The sequence below is a fragment of the Cordyceps militaris genome, assembly GCF_000225605.1.
Source record: "Cordyceps militaris CM01 unplaced genomic scaffold CCM_S00001, whole genome shotgun sequence".
In the NCBI taxonomy this organism is placed as follows: domain Eukaryota; kingdom Fungi; phylum Ascomycota; class Sordariomycetes; order Hypocreales; family Cordycipitaceae; genus Cordyceps; species Cordyceps militaris.
In genome coordinates, this window is record NW_006271969.1 from 2,193,353 (window position 1) to 2,211,422 (window position 18,070).

The 18,070-nt window shown below is 53.3% G+C and overlaps 11 protein-coding genes across 11 annotated transcripts; 4 read left to right on the forward strand and 7 right to left on the reverse strand.

Annotated features, from left to right (window-relative positions):
- Nucleotides 1-368: 368 nt before the first annotated feature.
- Nucleotides 369-995, forward strand: CCM_00680 (Hypothetical protein; the record flags this gene model as incomplete). Its single annotated transcript, XM_006665839.1, has 1 exon — nt 369-995. The coding sequence occupies one exon, from the start codon at nt 369-371 to the stop codon at nt 993-995; it is 627 nt and encodes a 208-aa protein (XP_006665902.1).
- Nucleotides 996-1,806: 811 nt separating this feature from the next.
- On the reverse strand, nt 1,807-2,260 carry CCM_00681 (uncharacterized protein; the record flags this gene model as incomplete). Its single annotated transcript, XM_006665840.1, has 2 exons — nt 1,807-2,027; nt 2,230-2,260. The coding sequence occupies 2 exons, from the start codon at nt 2,258-2,260 to the stop codon at nt 1,807-1,809; spliced, it is 252 nt and encodes an 83-aa protein (XP_006665903.1).
- Nucleotides 2,261-4,579: 2,319 nt separating this feature from the next.
- On the forward strand, nt 4,580-5,294 carry CCM_00682 (uncharacterized protein; the record flags this gene model as incomplete). The annotated part of the gene is made up of 3 exons (XM_006665841.1): nt 4,580-4,606; nt 4,650-4,940; nt 5,121-5,294. The coding sequence occupies 3 exons, from the start codon at nt 4,580-4,582 to the stop codon at nt 5,292-5,294; spliced, it is 492 nt and encodes a 163-aa protein (XP_006665904.1).
- A 3,127-nt stretch (nt 5,295-8,421) lies between these two features.
- On the reverse strand, nt 8,422-9,939 carry CCM_00683 (negative regulator of sexual conjugation and meiosis; the record flags this gene model as incomplete). Its single annotated transcript, XM_006665842.1, has 1 exon — nt 8,422-9,939. One exon carries the CDS (start codon nt 9,937-9,939, stop codon nt 8,422-8,424), a length of 1,518 nt encoding a protein of 505 aa, XP_006665905.1.
- A 2,100-nt stretch (nt 9,940-12,039) lies between these two features.
- Nucleotides 12,040-12,370, reverse strand: CCM_00684 (uncharacterized protein; the record flags this gene model as incomplete). The annotated part of the gene is made up of 4 exons (XM_006665843.1): nt 12,040-12,101; nt 12,142-12,229; nt 12,294-12,309; nt 12,348-12,370. The coding sequence occupies 4 exons, from the start codon at nt 12,368-12,370 to the stop codon at nt 12,040-12,042; spliced, it is 189 nt and encodes a 62-aa protein (XP_006665906.1).
- A 206-nt stretch (nt 12,371-12,576) lies between these two features.
- CCM_00685 (uncharacterized protein) lies at nt 12,577-13,570 on the forward strand (the record flags this gene model as incomplete). Its single annotated transcript, XM_006665844.1, has 3 exons — nt 12,577-12,639; nt 12,804-13,031; nt 13,283-13,570. The coding sequence occupies 3 exons, from the start codon at nt 12,577-12,579 to the stop codon at nt 13,568-13,570; spliced, it is 579 nt and encodes a 192-aa protein (XP_006665907.1).
- A 1,093-nt stretch (nt 13,571-14,663) lies between these two features.
- Nucleotides 14,664-14,936, reverse strand: CCM_00686 (uncharacterized protein; the record flags this gene model as incomplete). The annotated part of the gene is made up of 1 exon (XM_006665845.1): nt 14,664-14,936. The coding sequence occupies one exon, from the start codon at nt 14,934-14,936 to the stop codon at nt 14,664-14,666; it is 273 nt and encodes a 90-aa protein (XP_006665908.1).
- A 26-nt stretch (nt 14,937-14,962) lies between these two features.
- Nucleotides 14,963-15,118, forward strand: CCM_00687 (uncharacterized protein; the record flags this gene model as incomplete). Its single annotated transcript, XM_006665846.1, has 1 exon — nt 14,963-15,118. One exon carries the CDS (start codon nt 14,963-14,965, stop codon nt 15,116-15,118), a length of 156 nt encoding a protein of 51 aa, XP_006665909.1.
- Nucleotides 15,119-15,487: 369 nt separating this feature from the next.
- On the reverse strand, nt 15,488-15,664 carry CCM_00688 (uncharacterized protein; the record flags this gene model as incomplete). The annotated part of the gene is made up of 1 exon (XM_006665847.1): nt 15,488-15,664. The coding sequence occupies one exon, from the start codon at nt 15,662-15,664 to the stop codon at nt 15,488-15,490; it is 177 nt and encodes a 58-aa protein (XP_006665910.1).
- Nucleotides 15,665-16,411: 747 nt separating this feature from the next.
- On the reverse strand, nt 16,412-16,892 carry CCM_00689 (uncharacterized protein; the record flags this gene model as incomplete). The annotated part of the gene is made up of 2 exons (XM_006665848.1): nt 16,412-16,632; nt 16,757-16,892. 2 exons carry the CDS (start codon nt 16,890-16,892, stop codon nt 16,412-16,414), a joined length of 357 nt encoding a protein of 118 aa, XP_006665911.1.
- A 150-nt stretch (nt 16,893-17,042) lies between these two features.
- Nucleotides 17,043-17,855, reverse strand: CCM_00690 (uncharacterized protein; the record flags this gene model as incomplete). Its single annotated transcript, XM_006665849.1, has 3 exons — nt 17,043-17,262; nt 17,363-17,556; nt 17,793-17,855. The coding sequence occupies 3 exons, from the start codon at nt 17,853-17,855 to the stop codon at nt 17,043-17,045; spliced, it is 477 nt and encodes a 158-aa protein (XP_006665912.1).
- Between the last annotated feature and the right edge of the window lie 215 nt (nt 17,856-18,070).

Genomic DNA, 18,070 nt, shown 5'->3' on the forward strand with positions numbered 1-18,070 from the left:
TTGCGCCTGTGCTAACGAGGGGTCCTGTTCGTGGGATCGCACAAGTTGCGATGTTAAACTGGCCAACAGGCGTATCCAGGGACACGACAGCTGGTACGGGTATGGATCCGCGTATCTTGGATAATATCTAGACACTGGTCAGTTTTGGTCTATTCGAGTTAAATTCCTTTTTTGTACTCAATTTCTGGTAGTTGTGAAACGAGCCATTGCCTCCACGTACCCCGCACAGGCAAACAAACATCGCGCGATGCCAACGCTCAGTTTTTCCATCAATTCCATGTCAATGAGACTGATTTCGCTCTATAATCTCCCGCCTTAAAACCTTTCAATCTTGAACCTGTTCCAGCCCATACGCGTATGCAGCCAGAATGGCACTAACCAACCAGCCCAACCCCGCGCAACTGCCCCTCGACCAACAACTCACGCATCTCCGCGCCGTGCTCTCCACCAACAAGACGCTCGTCACGGTCCTCGAGCGCGTCGCGACCATGGGCCTGCCAAACTGGTATCTCGCCGCCGGGTCCGTCTCCCAAACGATATGGAACCACGTGTCGGGGATGGCGCCTGACACGGGCATAGCCGACTACGACGTCGTCTACCACGACGACAGCGACCTCTCGTGGGATGCCGAGGACAAGCACATACAAACGGCCAGGGCGCTGTTTTCAGACATGCCAGAAATCGACATCGAGATTCGGAATCAAGCGCGTGTCCATTTGTGGTATGGGGACAAGTACGGAATCGAGTGCGCGCCGCACAGGAGCGTCGAGGCCGGCATCGACTCGTGGATCTCGACGAGTGCCATGATTGGGATACGGCTGAATGAAGACGCCCATTCGTGGAGCGTGTATGCACCGAGGGGCTTGTCTGATTACTTCAACATGGTGGCGAGACCGAATACGGCGCTGGGCTCGCAGGAAGCCTACGACAACAAGGCAGCGAGATGGAAGGGCATATGGGACAAGCTCACGGTTGAACCATGGCCAAAAAGCTAAGAGACCAAAGTTAGACTTGATGTAATTACTAGAATGAAGGGAGCTAATCATTTGGTTGTATTTCATGGACCGTTCTCTGGGTGGCGAGCCTCTTGAGCCCATCTTGAAATATGTAGTTATTAAGTGCTCAATTACACTTTGATATTGAATGTCCAGTATCTCTTTCATGGGCCTATTCAATACCACATCATCACGCCTTTGCGTTGTCGATCAGTACTATTATGTAACCTCCTGGCGACTCGGTTCCGGAGCACGGCCAGGATTCGCGAGTCCTACAACAACTCGGGACGGAGCTCCGGGAACCCTCTGGCAGCCTCCGAGCCGCCTTCGAATTTGGATTTCGAGTATGCTCGGCCATTACAGCGCTCTCTTTACACATGCTGCCAGACTGCACATCTTTTGGTGGACTTGATTGACATCATAATGATTATAGCACGAATAATACCTCACATTTGATAGAGAATCTTCAGTTACCAATCATTGAGACTGAGTTCCGGTAGCTGTCACTTTCTGACAGCCTCAGGAGCCGAGGCATTGGTCAATGACTCTGGTTTGTACTCGGCAAATACCTTGTTACACCTAGATTTGTGTTCCAAAAAAAACTGAGCATATATCAGAGGAGTGAATGGTGACAGCTTCTAGCTCTTTCCGGCGTTATCTTCGCGCTCCCTCGGGGGCCTAGATTTCCGCTTCGATCATCTATCAAGTATCACATGCTGTCGCAGTATTTTTATTTAGTCAAGCCACAAACTCTCCACGTGCAACTGTCCAATCCGTTCCAATTGCAGCCCTCCGCACAACATTGGTCTAATCAGCGCCAGCCAGCCGCGACACTCGCCTCGATTGGGTCCTTTCTTCGGCAAGCCTCTCCCCGCAAAAGTTCGGTAGGTATAGCGAGTCCAGAGCAGTGGCTCTCCTGGTCCTGCTCGCAAAACTCTATTCCTACTTCCGGCGAAGGCGACGATGGTGTGGGGCCGATCGAACGCGGCCGAAATACGGGGCGCTGGGCCGGACCCGAGAGTCTGGACGAGGCTTCATACGGGGGCTTGAAGCTATCGATCTAGGGTTTGTCTAGGGCGGCCGAGGCTATCTCTTCTCCGACTAAACGACGTATCGACTCTAGCTAGGTAAGGTCTTATGAAAACGGATCTGAAGTCGCGACATGCCAGTCTGCTTGCGACTATAGCAGAATGCTTGATTGAACTTGTAGATATTAGGGAATGAGACATCTGACCAAGTGACGTTGTGTGTTTAGACAAGCTCATGCTAGAATGTGTCGTTGAAACTGCCGTGAGCAGTAGCCACTGCCGACAAACACGCCCTAGTGATCGACCAACCGCCTTTCACGTTTTTTCTATTGTAGTCTTTTCCAGGACGATGGGCAACTTTTGACGACAGCACATCACAAAGCCAGCTTCACATTAACCGATGCACAGACATCAGTTCTAGTACAGCGTGAAGCAATCCGGCAAGTTCGTAGCTCCTCTAGCATCGTACGACGGCTGAGACACAGGCTTAAGGTGGTTGATCCTAATTATTGCCAGGACGGCAGCTGTGAGTAGAATTTTGACGAAAAGCTTCAAATCACAGTCAACCATCACAGGATTTACCGGGCAAGTGTTCTTCCAGCGCGAACGGCTTTTTACCTCTACGTCTGGGCAATAAAACAAGACGCCGTGGCGACAATTTATTGGGCGGTAGTTGCAAATGAATATCATTAGCATTAGCAGCGAGACTGTCCCTCGGCTGATGCCCGACTAGGTAGCGCCGGATTGGTGTATTATTGATGAAACAGTATGATCTTTCACTAGTCATGCATCGGTGGCATGCGTCGGAAGGAACTGCGGTAGAAAGATACCAGCTCCGGCACTTGCAGAGCTCGATCACGGCGGCTCGGCGTCGTACATCAGTCCATCGATGGCAAACAAACATCATCGAGACATGGCGACCCTAGCTGCATGAAGAGAGCCAGACTTGGGCCCAAATTAGGGTCTCCGTAGCAGCCACCTGCACTGCAACGCTACATCAACAATGTCTCCATTCCGCCCGGTCTGCGGCGCTGTCAACACAACTACGAGTCGGATGTGGCACCCAAGACAGGCTTGACGGCGCACTGGCAACCGAGAGACACCGAGTCCTGGGTGCGCGGAATATGACTAACGGCAGTCTGCAAAGCGTTGGACCACAGCAACGCCGGTCTTGACACGGTCGTCGTCGAATGCGACACACCCAAGCAAGATGTGCGCCCGTGTAGTTGCAGAGGAGGGGGGCTTTCCGCCTCCACCCCCCGCCACAATATCGCAAGACATGCTCGTGCAGTGTTGTGTTGTCGACGTGGCAAATCACACAGCCAGAGATGGAAAGGATCTTGCATTGCCGCTCCAGTGGCGATATATGACAAAAAAGGTCAGGTGCGCCGGGGCGAGTGTGGTACCGCGCAGATGCCGGAGAGCTGGTATTGCCATACCTAGACTAGTTACATTGATTGATAAAAAAAGGATGTTTGACGAGGTGCTAGTGGTTGCAAAAGAGAGGCTTGTCTGTCTACGGCTGTGGTATCTACTAGACATGCGGCGTTCCATACCCTCGGGAATAGACCGTTCCGGAGAAAGGAGACCATTGTGCGACTCAGCGCCACCCTGTGGCGCTGATTACATTGGGTTCAATATCTCTCCAACAAAGGACGGAATACATATCACGCGCATATGAAATGATGAAGCAAACCGCCCATCTTGGCTTTCTCTTGCCTGATTCTCCATCTGTGGCGGTGAAAGGGAACATGGACCATGTGTGGTATTGGCTGCTGTTTCTCACCGCCAGATAAATAAGCGTGCATATAAAAAAGGAAACACGGCTCATTGCAGGTAGGCTGGGGAAGCAAATAAAGCTCCGAGAATGCATGACAGAAACTTGACTTGTAGCTGCCCGCGACTCAGTCAATGGCCCAGAGTCCGAGGTTCATGAACAAAGAAAATTAGATCGCAAGGCTGGGCAGAAAGAAAAAAAGCAAACCAGAAAAAAAAAAGGCTGAAGCCAAGTATGTGTCCTGTATGGACGATCCTCGTCCCAGCCCGGCATATTGCTTCTTGCTGGATGCAGGCGATGAAAAGTATTTGCTTTTTTTGGTTATCAATTTGGCGCCACCACGTCAACGGGCTGGCCTTTTCTCTGTATCACCCTCTTTTTTTTTGCTTCTGCCGTGCTTCTTGCCCGGCACATGGCAAGCAAGCGAGCCAGGAGGCGCCCGGCGTGACAGCGACGTCGAATAATTTGTACTAGGTAGCACGACAAGCTACGGCTTCGTTCCATGAAAAAAGGTGTTTCTGCTGGCAAACCCCAGGTTGCCTGTCCGGGCAAGACAGGGCCCGAATCATGTCTTGTTACATCCCTGTTCACACAGACCGGGAGCTCTGCCTTGTCCTGGATCTTTGGCGGTGAGTACTTTCGTCAAGACAGTCTTTGAATGATTATTTGACGTGTAAGTGGTAATAAAAATTGATTGATTCTTCGCCCGGCAAGTGGACCGAGACAATCCATGTTAATACTACCACTTTAGCAACTCAGCTAGTCATTTGTGATGAGCCATGTGTCTTGTCAATCCCCTCAACTTTGTAAGCGACCGCCACAATTGTGCCGCATCCTTGCCGTCTGAAGATGGCGCGAATGTTTGCCCAGCTTTCTCTGACAAAGGTCGCTGAGCCTTCCGGCTACCGAAGCGAAGAAGCGAGCATGGCGCCCCTCGGCTCAACGAAGATCGAGCCTGTTTGGGGCGGAGAAGGGTTGCGCCCAGCTTACTCTGGTGCAAGAGGTCACGATGCCACTTCTCAGCTCCCGACAAGGCGAGCTCGCACCTTAGTTGCGTCCGTGGCGTCCAAGTTTCTCGCTTGGCTCAGCCGTGGCTGTGACGCTCTGCAGCCAAAAAAACAGCCACCCGCAACCCGTGGTGTCAGCTATCAGACACACAAACGGTATTAGCACGCAAACTCAAAAGAGCCTTGCCGCCTTTTGTCGGTGCAGCCAACGTCAACGGCAATACGACGTGCCCCAACCCCCGCACGCCACGACGACGAAGAAATTCCCGTGCTTACTGATACTCCTTACTAAACATGCTGCCTAGTTAGTTAGTTTCTGTTCCTCTCGCTCGCGAGGCTGGATTTCCCGGACCACCCACCCAAACTTGCAGGGCTGTGCCAATCAGCGGTCGGCATCTTCACACCCACTTCCCAGGACTTGGCTTCCAAATCGGACAAATGCCCAGCCCATCTCGAGGTCTGCCGTGGTCTGGGCTCTGTCGCATGACAGGCAGGGCTGGACGATGGAGGAGTGCCTATCAGCAACTTGTTGATTATCGACCCAATCCGAGCGACTTGAAGAACAAGCCTGCAGTAGCTTCATTTACACTGCAGGAAACTAGCTGCGAAACGGGTAGATCCACGTCAAGTTGAGGTCAGTAGCTAGCTCTGCAAGCCTTCTGATGTGGTGTTATTAGACTTTTTGTAATCATGCAATTTCACAGAGGGTCAATAGAAGGAAAGGCTTGCATGAGGTACTACACGGAATGCCAAGTCGCCCAGGAGGGCTTTCAAGGCTTTCAGGGATTTGCTTGTCCACGTTATCAGTTTATTAATGAGGCGTACATGCATGCATAGACAGTGTTTGAGCCAGCCAGTAATAGCCACTAGTAAGACCAGAGGGCGACGTAATGAAGTCGATCCCAAGACTTGTCCGGAAGCACGGACGGGCCGGCAAGACTTGCAATAAGACAGGGCGGTGCACGTACCCATTCTGAATCTCGGCACGACGGCTATTGGAAGCTGTTGATTCGCGACTACGGGGCCCATGGGGTTGAGAAGTCTGTGGACACAAATAGTTCCACAGCCTCACAGCCTCTTGGAACCAATCGTCTGGAGGAGAGCAAGATATCATGGGCCTGTGCGTAGCTTGTCATCCACTTGGACAATAGAATGGCTTGAGTCTGTGTGCAGAAGGAACTATCTAAGTACTATGTATGACGCCTCACTGCAACGGTAGATTGGAGATGGGCGGGCTGCCACGAAAGTCTAGCGCCGCCGAGTCTGTCGGAACAGGAATGCGTGAAGCTAACTAGTTATTGGCCTCGCTTCACTTGCAGAACCGGAAAGGCGGACTTGAGCCTCGCTCTTGGCGTGATAGTGAGACGACTATCTCATGCTATTACCAATTACCAGGCAGCAGCATTGACAAGATCCAAGAGGTTAAGTCGTCATAACTAAAGTGGCAATCTTTACGGAGTCATTCGTCTTCCGTACGGATCTTCGTAATCAATATTGGCCGCACGGCGAGTCGTGACATACTCTGCACAGACATATCTTGATCGTGATGGCAAAGAGAACACATCAGCTTCTTCTCGTGCAAGACCCGTATTAAGACAAGAATCAATATTGATTAGCTCCCGGCAGGGACAAGAGCCAAGATCTTCAAGGCCCACCAGCACGCCGCCCAAACACGCGTCGTCTAGACCCTCTCGGCTGCCTCGGGCGCATGCAGAGTGACTTGAGGATGATGACGGGCGGCAGAGGAGATGCAGCATGTATATTCACCCGCTATTCACGGGGGCATACACATGATAGCGAGTCAATGATGGGGGTCCATCACGACAGAAGCAGCCCCCCCCCCTCTTGCTTCAATTTCCCATGACTGACAGGCATCACGAACTATGACAAGGCCAAGGCGAAATTCTACTGGTCAACGCCATGGGGAAAAAAAGCCCATGCTGACTGGTGAGCGCCACCGGGGCGAAAAAAAGAGGGCGTGACTTCTATGGAATGGTCCAAGCCCCATGACAAGAACAAAAAAAAAATCTGCAAGGACAAGGGGAAGAGAAGAGTGTGAAGAAACTAGAATCCACCCGCATCTTTGGCAAGTGGAAACTTTCATGAAATTATCGCCAACGCTAACCTTTGAGCGGCCGGAGAAGGGTCAAGAAAAAGCCCGACCCAACGCTAGACCTTTTCGTCCCTTTTTTTTTTCTTTTTTTTTTCTTCTGGCACGATGGCGGCCCACCCCCTGGTCAAGTTCTGCATTTGTGGAGGGGGTTGTCAACTTTGTGGATGTGTGTGTGGATGGATGGATGGCGGCGGCGGTGGGTGGACGACGAGGGACCGGACGCCCAGTTCGGTGGTGAGGAAGCGGGCTGCCGGCTGCGCCTTGTTTCAACTAGCTCGGGGGTTTCTTTTTTTTTTTCTTTTGGCAACGTGGAACTGTGGTCCGTTTCTAGTTACAGAGTGTCAGTTATTAGCTGGTAGCTTTAACGACGGATACTGCGCCTTGGAAATGCAAAGCAACTTCCGTCATTTTAGCTCCGCGCCATAGGACGGGGCCTTGAACGTCCCGGCTTGCTAAACCCCGTTCTATTTTTTGATTTGAGTGATGGGCTGACTGCTAGTCTCGTACGTTGCGCGTGGGCTCTGGCGCAAACAACCAGCCATCAACGGCGATCCTACCTAATTCGCTGCCATATTGTACCGTTCCATCGTATTAGTCTGGTCGCTTTGTCACATCCCAAGTCCAGTCGCCGCTTCGAGTCAAACGGCCAAGTAGTCACAGATTGCAAGAGACTTGTGTCAGAATTGTAGCTTGCCAACGAGTTTTTGCATTGCTAGCTAAATTATCCCTTTTCGGGTTCTTCTTCTGTAGGCAGCGTTATGGGTTTCGCCAAGTCGCCTGTCAGCCCAGCCAAGTCTTGTGGGTGACCAAACTTCTATATCCCAAAAATGTCCGAGTACCATCGAACAAAAAAACTTCGAGTATGGTCAATTTTTTGACCAGTTTGTTCCAACAGAGATTCCCAGAATGAGCGCGTAATTTTTGATTCGGGTGGTGAATGACCTCGAATTCGGGGATTAAAAGATATTTTTGTCGTCGTCATATTGTCCGTAAACCCCCATTTCCCTTTTTGCATCTTGCAAAATAAAAATAAAAAACTCCTAGTCCTTTGCAGCTCGGACTGAATAATAAAAGATATTTGTTCCTCTGCGCCGAAAAACATGCGAGGCGGTCATCAACCGCTCAAAGCCGACCCAGTAAAAAAGTTGCCATCAAGAAATAAAGATATAACTCCACGCTGGTAAAACGAGAAAAATAAAAAAGGGGTGAAAGTTGTGTGGTAAGAAATGTGGTTGTTTGCCTTCAACAAAAGGTTGAGTTGAGAAGGATAGTTCGATGTGTCGCAGAATTCGACTAGTAGGGCATGGAAGCATGGAAGCGGTCAACTCCCAGCCCGTTCTTGTTTGGGTCCGTCTGGCCAGCAGTGCTCAACTCCAACAGCTGAAGATGAATATAAAAAGAAGAAAAGTTGTAGTTTTGGTCGACTCGTGGGAGTCTGGGAAGATCTTTGTACAGCAAGGGAGGGGGGGAAACCGTTGGAAGCCTTTTGGAAGGAGGCACCTTAGTAGCCTTGAAAGGAAGGAAGAAAAGACACCTGTTGGTGAAAGGGCGAGGGATGCTGCATGACGGGCGCGTGCTGCACCAACTTGACCACCTCCCAGAGCGGGAAGAAGGACTTGGGCTGGCAGGACGGCATCGGCGCAGGCGCCTGCATGGCCATTTGCTGGTGCAGCAGAGCCTGCTGCGAAGGGAGGATACGGGCCGGGACGGGTGCCTGCACGGGCACGGGACCCTTGTAGTGCTGGGCGGCCAGCTCGTGCTGGTAGACGGCGTGCGCCATTAGGGCGGCGTCATCGGCGGCGTCGTACGTCTGGGGCGCAAAATCAACCATGCTGTCCTGGTCATGCATAAAATCCTCGTCGAGATCGCCAACGGTGGAGACACTCGACGCGAGAGAGCCCTCTTCGGAGTAGTCCGAGGCGGGTGAGAGGGCCTCGTCGTAGTCGTAGTCGTCGATGATGACGTCCTCGGGGATCATCGACGCCTCGACAACAGGCCGCTCGGGGGCGCTGGTCGCAGCAGGCACGGTGAAGCCGGCGCAAGCCATAATGCGGCGGCGGAGCTCGGGCATGGTGATGCGCAGCTCGGGGTTGGGGTGGAAGATGCGGGCCAGAATGTCGTTGAGGTCGTCGGTCAGCGGCAGGATCGTCTTGAGGAAGCCGGGCGAGCGCACGTAGGCGCGGTAGGTGGAATCCTGCACCGAGGCCTGCTTCCACGGGTTCCGGCCGCACGTCAGGTTGACGAGGATGACGCCGAGGCTCCAGACGTCATTGGGAGCGCACATGTAGTAGGGGTTCCGGGTGGTGGGCTCGAGGCACTCAGGGCTCATGTAAAAGGTCGAGCCGCAGCCGTAGTCCTCGGAGCGATCCTCGGCGGTGGCAAGGCCAAAGTCGGCGAGCTTGACCGTGTCGCCGCGGTCCGTCACCAGGATGTTCTCGGGCTTGAGGTCACGGTGGTAGATTCCGAGGCTGTGGCAGTGCTCGACGGCGTCGAGGATCTGCAGGAAGGCCTGCTTGGCCAGGGCGTCATTGCCGACGTAGTGGCCGCGCTCCGTAATGTTGAGGAACAGGTCTCCCTCGGGGCAGTACTCGAGCACGACGTAGAGGCAGTCAACGTCGGCAATCATGCGGTGCAGCGACACGACGTTGGCGTGCGCCGACGCCTTGTAGTGCAAGCTGATCTCACGCTGCTGGTACGCCACTTGGCGGCGCTCCAACGGCGAGCCGTCGGCGTTGTACTTGCTCAGACACTTGACGGCATAACGAACGCCGGTGGTGATGTCGACGGCAGCGTAGACGACACCGTAGGCCCCGGTGCCGAGAATGTCTGTCAGCTGCAGCGTGCCTTCGAGCAGGCGGCCGAGACGCTGCTCGGGGGCGAGCGGCACGCAGCGCACCGGCTGCTGCTGGTGAAAGTGGCGCGTATACTGCTGGGGCGGCGGTTGTTGGAACTGCTGGCACTTGTCGTATGTTGGCGAGGCAGGTGGCGTCGGGTATCCAAAGGGAACATGGCTCTGCATAGTAAAGGACTGAGAAAAGGCTCCGGGCCCGGTTCACGGTGTAAGTGAGGATGAGGAGGGGAGGTCTCCGCTGGGAGGGGAGGGAGGGAGTAGATGATATTAAAAGATGATATCCATTCAAGGGCTTTTTTGTTTCTCTCGGCTCAGGCAACGAAGAAAAAGAGGCTTCTGGATTGAGGTGCGACTGAGGTAGCACCCAAGTTGTTCCTGTTGTTGGCTCCTGGGGGGGGGGGGTTGATATAAGTTGAGATGTCGACGGCCGAACAAACGGGTCGAACAAACGGCGTGGGCGTTTTAAACGGACGAGGACCCAGACCCAGGAAGAGAAGAGAAGAGAAGAGAAGAAAAAAAGGACTACAGGTTCCAAGGGCAAGTAAACCTTGAGGGTAAGATTTGTCTGTTGTGGTAGGACTGAAGGAATGTCGTGAAGAAGGCGTTTTGGTAGGTTATGTACAACGGAGTTTGATATCAAGAAATGGTGACTGTTCGGCCGAAGCGGGCATGTCGAGGTAGATATTGAAAGCGCCAGGCGCGCAAGTAACTAGGTAGGTAACTAATAGTTAGCAGAGAGACCAGGGACAAGAAGTTGAGTGTGCACCCAAGGAAAGCCGGCGAATCCACACCCTCCTGGGTGGCTCAAGACTCCTCCAACGCCCCCCCCCCCCCCCCCTTCCGACTAGCAAGGGCCCGCTTCCCAAGACAAGACGAGGCGGGTCCAAAAGTACGTACCAAGCCCGGTTTCTCCACAGTGAAAAACAACTCGTCGTTGTTGTTGTTGTTGCGTGTGTGTTGTGTGTGTGTGTGTCTGGGACGGCGTGGAACATGGCACTAAAAACGTGACCCCACCCAGCCTCTTTCCCAGCAGACCCTTGTGGATGGCAAGATTAATGCATACAAAAGTGGGGTGGCAGAGAGGGCTTGTCTTGACCGGACAAGGTGGCGCTAATGCAGCAGCTATTCTTAAAACTTGGTGTGTGTGGCTGCCCATAAACCGGACAAGGTTTGGAACTTTGGCCCGCTCCCAGTCTCTGTGCCTCCTCCTCCTCCTCATCCTCCTCATCCTCCTCCAACTCTCTGTGCTCCCCCCGTGATGGGTGGAGAAGGAAAAAGGCCAGTCCATCCCCGTTCCGTTCGAGTTCAACTTGGCTCGCAAGAGGGAGCATCAAGATCAAGGAGGAGTGGCGCTGTCTGCGTCGTGCGGTGCGTCTGCGTGTGCCGTGCAACAAACTGCTAGCTAACTAGCCCACCCAGGCCAAGAGTCCAGCACCAGGGATCGTGGCTTGGGAGTGTCACGCTGGCGCAATATACATACGAAAAAGATGCCAGGCGGTTGCGTGGTCTGACGCATCATCGCCAGAGTGGTTCTGCATCTGTGTCATGATCAGCGTTCCGCCTTTCTTGCTCGCTCTCCCTTGGGCCCCCGGGCTGTGCGTGAAAGCATCCCCCCCCCCCCTCCCTTCCTTCTGGAGCTTTCTCTCTGTCATGGCCCCAGGACTCATCTCTCTCCAATCATTGGCCCGGCATGCCTCCAATATGCAGCACGCCGTGCCGCTGGCTTTTTCGCTGCCCAAGCCCAGTGGCCTAGTTAGTGTCATGGCGGCGGTCCCGTAAGTGACCATTTCGCGACGCCTCTTTGCATCCTTTTTAGTGGGAATCGACAGGCATGACGGGGTTGCAAATGCTGCCCAGCTGGCAAGACTGGAACTCCAACTCCAGTCTCTGATATGCCTGCTGATGACGATGCCCGCTTTTTCTTTCTACGTGGTCGAGACAAGGAAACCACTTGTTGCTTTGCCCTCCTCGTGACTGCGAGTCTCTGTGTCTTGCCGCCGCCGGCCCCGAAGCGTTCATAGCTCCAAACTGCCCTGGTCCAGCGGGGGGGCGTTTGCCAGCAAGGCCGTGCGATGGGCTGCGAACTGCTTCCCAAAAGCAACAAGGAAGGCCACGTCTCTCATCCCGAGTGGGCTGTTGTTGTGACCTCATAATTGCCCAAAAAGTGTCCGTGATGAAACGGGAAACGTTGACAGCGGCGACCAAGGGAAACACAAAGAGGGCAAACACACAACTCTGCGTCATCAGTTTGAGCATGGTCACTGTCTTTCATTCGTCCTTCTTTTTGCTCCTTGTTTTGACGCTATGTTGCAATGCACTGCCGCCACTGGCTACGTATGCTGTTAAACCTGTTGCAAAACTAATTCGTACATGCGTAGTTAAGGATGTGCTTTCGTCCCAAGAAACCCAATTCATTGGAGCCGTCCATCACTTGGAACGGAAGCGTCGGGCACCAAAACTACACTCGGTCGCCCTTTTTTTTTACAGAGTATTACAGTACAGATTGCGGTAATGATACCTACGTGTTCGCCCTTGTTACTGCTGTGGTTGTGAAATGCTAATTACAGCATCCGTACTCATTACCAGTGTAACCCTTCATTCCGTTTGCCTGGAATGTCGGGGCAAGGCCGATTGTTTACTGATACGGCCGTCCCTTGGCCTATCCCAAACACAAATCTCAGGTGAATAATGCAAAAGAAACCTTGAATGGTCACCTATCAGTAATTCAAAAGCCCCGGCGGCTCAAAATTGCAGATCCTGGACGTATGCTGCGCCCGTCTCAATAACAGGTATTCAATTAGAAACATGTACCTGATACCGCACATGGAGGCCGGCGCCATGCCAGTCCACAGCGGCCCACGGTACATGGTACGGGACCGACTCATTTGCACATGGGATCGCCTTGCAGATCTGGCCTTGCCGTCGTCGTACCAGTACTGGGCACCTTGTCCCTCGTAACATCCTGTTGACAACTACTGGGCCTTGGTTGGACAGCGCTGAAAGACCGCCCGTGTACATACCAGCACCCCTAGTTACACGCCGCATCACGAGTCGGATCATCGCCGTCTGGGTGGCGGCAGCTGCGGGAAGAACTGGCCGGTAATAGTGGCCAGCCCGCCAAAATACAACACACACCTCTCTGCTGGCTTTGCAGGCCGAGTGCTTCCCTAGCCACTGGTCAAGTGCAGCGCTCGTCGGTCACGACTTCTCGCTATGACGCTCCTTGCGATATTCGTGCTGGTCTATCTGCCGAGTACGGGGTAATTAGTAACTAGGAGTACACACACAATCGGCACTAAAATAAAGGCATTTCGCTTGATACTACCACGTAAGAGCATAACTACATATTATGTAGATCAAACTGGACCCCAAGAGATTGGGAGAACATGTACAAATTAGCGAAATCAGCCCTCTCTCCTATACATTGGCCCTGTAGCAGGCTGATTACCTCTATAGATTACTCGGAAATGAACACAGTCACAGCGTTAATCCACGCTTCCGAACTCCGTAGTCAGCGGCCCCGCGGGGCAAAGCAATGCAAACACGGGCTTCAGGGCTGCCTGCCTACGCAGAAAGTCGTCGTAACCCTGTGGCGAAGTGCTATTTTCAGCCAAAACCCTTTGCCTGCTGCCTGTTGTACGGAATAATACTCCCGACACAAAGATCCTCCCTTTCCGCGGATATCAAACCGAGACGCCCACCGCTGTCCGGTGACGAGAAACAAGAAAACGTGCAAGCTCAGCTGCTATTGGAGGCTGGTGGCGGCTGGGCATATCTGGAACGCCCCCCCTCCCCGTAGCGGGTTATTGTGTCAAGCTAGCGCTGGGACACGCGTATGTAATACAATATACCGAAGTTGTTATCCAGCATTGTTTGCCTTGCCAGCCCCCGGCACAACCGCCCCGAACACCTCCCCGGACGGTGCCTGTGACGATGGCGTTGCACACAAACCCGCTGTATCATCAGTAGCGTTGTGAGGCTGCGTTGTTAGCTGTTCGTACGGGGGATGATCACTGGTCATGGGCAATAAAAATCATAAGCCGGGTGATGGTTATTGCATCCGATGCTCTGGGACCCTGCAGGCCCGCTGTCGAATGCGCTGTTTTTTTTTTCTTCACATGAATGGTCTCGTAACTTGCCGCCGGGGTTTGGAATTTCTTATTCGATGATCAATCAGAGTTGTTTGAGGAAGCGTGGCATGAAGTCAAGTAGCGCCATCATGATCATCTCATCATGCACAACGCCATCAAAACTTAAAAATAATGAAAAATAAAAAAAAGCTCAGCACAACGGCCGAGGTCGACATCCGTCTCAGTATCAGATCTCAGACGTCAGCGTGTGCCCATCCAAACTATCAACACCTCCAACTCGAAAAGTGGAAAAAGAGATAATGGCTATATTTTTATTTTTTATTAAAAATATAATCCTCTCATGCCTCACTAAACGCCATGTTCAATCTGACATTAACGTTAATGTGCCATCGCCGAGGCCATGCAGTGCCCCCTCCACACAAGCTGGCAGGCGCATAATCATGTCACAGAATGGCGGTCTGGGCTTTTCTCGCTTGCCAATAGAACATGCTGCCATGTCACGGGAGGTTGCCTCTAACGGATTTTGGCATGGGCCTTCTTCGGGAAGCGTGCAAGTAGCGTCTTTTTTTGGTCCAGTGTGCTGTCATCATCAATATCACGGTTCATGGCATCTATGTACATAGTCGCCCCCCCTCGCAGGTGCAGGCAGCCATATTTTGCTCGATACCTGGGGGGGTCCAGGACTTGTAACATAATGCATTCTAACCAGACTCGGAGAGGTTCCTTTCACTGCCTCATTGGCTGGCTTATTTGGCCAGGCGCCAAAGATTGAGATGACAAGAACCATCCATCTTGCTCAGCTCACCAGAGCAGGGATATAGACACAACCCTGCTAGCACCAGCGGCACACCAGAAAAGGACGCTGCAGAACTGCTGGGTGGTATTATTATTTACGGGGACATACCTGAGCGGGTTTGATGAGCGGCTGAGCATCGCCACTCGTGGCCACTCAACCGCTTGCAGCCCTCCCCCCCTGGCTCGGGAAAACGCCTGGGCCCTTTTAGAGTCCCATTTTCTGCGATCCGCAAATGGTCGATCCGAGGTGGTATTGTAGGCAGCACTAGCAAATCCCATCGCTACTGGGGCTGTAGTTTGGCGCAATGGTAGGCTGCACGGGCGCTCTTACTCGACTCAAGGCTCAGGGCTTTTCTGCAGATTCATCATGTACATCCATGATACTCTTAGCGGCCCTCTACCCGCTTCTGGAAACCATCTCCAGACCCGGCGCGGGCGGCAAGAGGAGGATATCTGGATAGGTTTAGTTGGGGCAGGTAATATTAACTGTCAACAAACAATATTGGCTTATTCCTTCTTTCCAAACGAAACATGGCCGCAGCGTTCAGGAGAGCCTTGTTTCTGCGTACGGCGTACCGTATTTGGTGGGAATTATCCTCTGCGCACACACTTGGCCATGGGCAGGGGGATCGACGGGCCAGCGGGCTTCTGGCTCAAAAGACTATCAAGGGCGCCTTGGCGGGCTGCCGCAGATGGCTTGCATGCAATATAGGTTTTACGGCTGCAGGCTTCGTTATTTGCCAATGGTACCAGCCGTCAACAACCACCCAGCCGCCCTTTGCCTGCATGCACGGTGACTGTCTGTCTGCTCTCGTTCACTACCCCAGGCACTACCCACCCGTAATCGTTCGAGCTGGGCCTTGTCTTGGCCATCTGCGGGTGGCGGACGGCGGGTAGGATGGGTGGGCGATGCGGGCTTGCATTGCCTTATTTTCTCGCCAGACGTTTATCGCCGCCCTTTGCTTCGCGCCGTGTATTCCGATACGAATGGTTTTCTCGCGCCGCATGGATCCGACCATCACGGGCAAAAAGTAAAGTACCGCCGCTATGTATTTTCGGAACCGGCTATCATGCACGGCGAATCGTTTACTAGATGACCAGAATCGGTGATTCGGAGAAAATTCTCTCAAGTTCTCAAATCGGGACACGAAAGGGGCTCTTCCCGTCTCGGCGGTTTTCTCATAACTAATGTAGCCATGATGACTCCATGCAAGCCGTCAGAGTACGAGATCGTCCCCGTAGCCTGGTATCACGCAGACCCCATCACTGCCGGTCGTGGAAGGTGCTTCAGGTCAGCAATAGCGATCTCCCCGCAGATCCCACGAAACTGTTGCCCAAGCCGAAAAAAAAACAAGGCTATTTCTGTGCGCTTGGCTCGTAGTAGCGAGACACTTGCAGGATATCTCGTCCTCGGTTAGTAACATGGCGCCATGCCACTTGTCAAACAAATCGGCAGATGGCAGCCTGTAACTAGTCGGTGGCCGCAGCTGTTTGTGTGCAGGTGGCTCTTTGGCAGTTTGTAGCATGTGTTGCTGATGGTGTGTACAAGTGTCAGGTTTGGTAGTACTTGGCCTTTGTCCAGCAATGACTTCTGCCATTCCCGTCTCGTTAAAGCCTCTCTCTCAAACTGTATCAGATCAGACGCTCCACACTTGGCGGCGAAGTGCATTCTCCGTACTAGTTGCCGCGAAAGGAAAAGGAGAAAAAAAAAATGTGCAAGTGCAAGCGAGCATTGATCACGAATCTGGATCATTCTAGGCCGCCACCTGGTCATTCAAACGCAATTCTCCGTTGTAGACTTGAACTTTGAGACCGGAGTGGCCTTTGTCGTCCAACGCCGCTCTCGATGGCGTCTTGTTAGTTAGTGCCGCCCTCCCAATTCTGGCTCCGTCGCTCCGGAGGCCGGAGCCCCACTTACGGCGCCGTGGTATGCAGCCATGTCCGGCATTTTCGACAGCGGCTTCCCGTTGGCCCTCTGGAGGGGGGTTACCCAGTGTGGTTATTTGTGTAGTCTGTCTAGAATGCGTTATGCTACCGCAGACGTCAAATGATGGGCATGTTGCTGCCCAACCTCGGTCATCGCCCCCCTTCTTCCATACCAGGCAGGTAGGCATCTCTAAACCAAGGCGGAGCCGCATGAACACACCCACCATCTGTCAGCCCACCTCGCAAATGAATCTGCATGAAGAGGAGAAGTGTACGCCGACAGGAGAGCGCGTCAAGCTGACTGCGCATGTAGCACAAATTCAAGAATATGGGCGACAAGTGAGTCCATCTAACCGGCTACGACACAAGATGCCGAGCGGGATAGATCAACAGGGCGCAAAAAGCCACTAGCCACCGCGGCTCGTCATGTGTCTCGAAGCTTTTTCTATTTCCTTTTTGTCATTCGATTGGTACTTGCGAAGGCACAAGAAACGGGGGTTTTTTGAAGCGCCAAGTGCTGCCCATGCCGCCTTCATCACAGGCCACGGGACCGCATAGCCTTGCGCCCCCTCCCCCCCCCCGAGGACGGCCCGGCAAGCAGGGGTTCCCATCCCGGGCGGTGTCGGTGTGGCTGGTGCGGTTTTTTTTTTTCTGCGTCCGCGTGGTGGTTGGCGATGCGCTGGCAAATCCAGGTCATGATCCCTTTTCGATGCCAGTAGAAGGAAGGGGTGTGGGTGCCACCCGCGCGCGGCCGCGAGACACACACACACACAACACACGCACGCCGGCGGCGGCGGCGGCGGCGGCCGGGAGAGGCTGGAACGGTTTTGCTTCGAACACAAGCAACCGAGAAACTTGGAAGGGTGCCGCCGCGCGCGGCGGGCATGGAATGATTCAACCGCAAGTGGAGGCTGGTGGCAAACGAGAAGCCCGTCATGAGTGTCTCACACATCCACACGCGGGCGCGCTGGTTCTAGGACGCACTGGGGCTTCTACGTTCCTTTCACGATAATAAACAACTGGAAAGAAAAAAGACCGGCACATCGTGAGGAGGCTCCACTGAACAACTCAAGGGGTCGTCGTTGCAGTCGCGTGAGATTCAAAGCGACCCCCCCCCCCCCTTCTCTCAGATGACGTGTGGAGCAAACCATCCACAGTTTTTTGTTAAGACATGGCACCTAATAATATCAAGCAAGAATTCCTTTTTACGCGACTGAAGGGAGAGAGAGACAGAAGCGGGCGGCTTTGGTGGGTTGTGCCGTGTACAGGCATTTCGCCGCCCCCAAAGAAAAGAAAAAAAAGGAAGCTTCCCTGGGGCTTCTATTCATAGCCCTCCCCAACCTTGTCTTTTGTCTGGTCGCCTCGAACGAAACTGCGACGTGGGCGCGCTCGTCATATTCAGGGTCCTGGCTTCTCCAGTCCGCCCTTTTTGGGCGTTTTTTTCTTTTTCTTGTTCCACGTGAACGGCTCCCGATTGCACCTCCCTT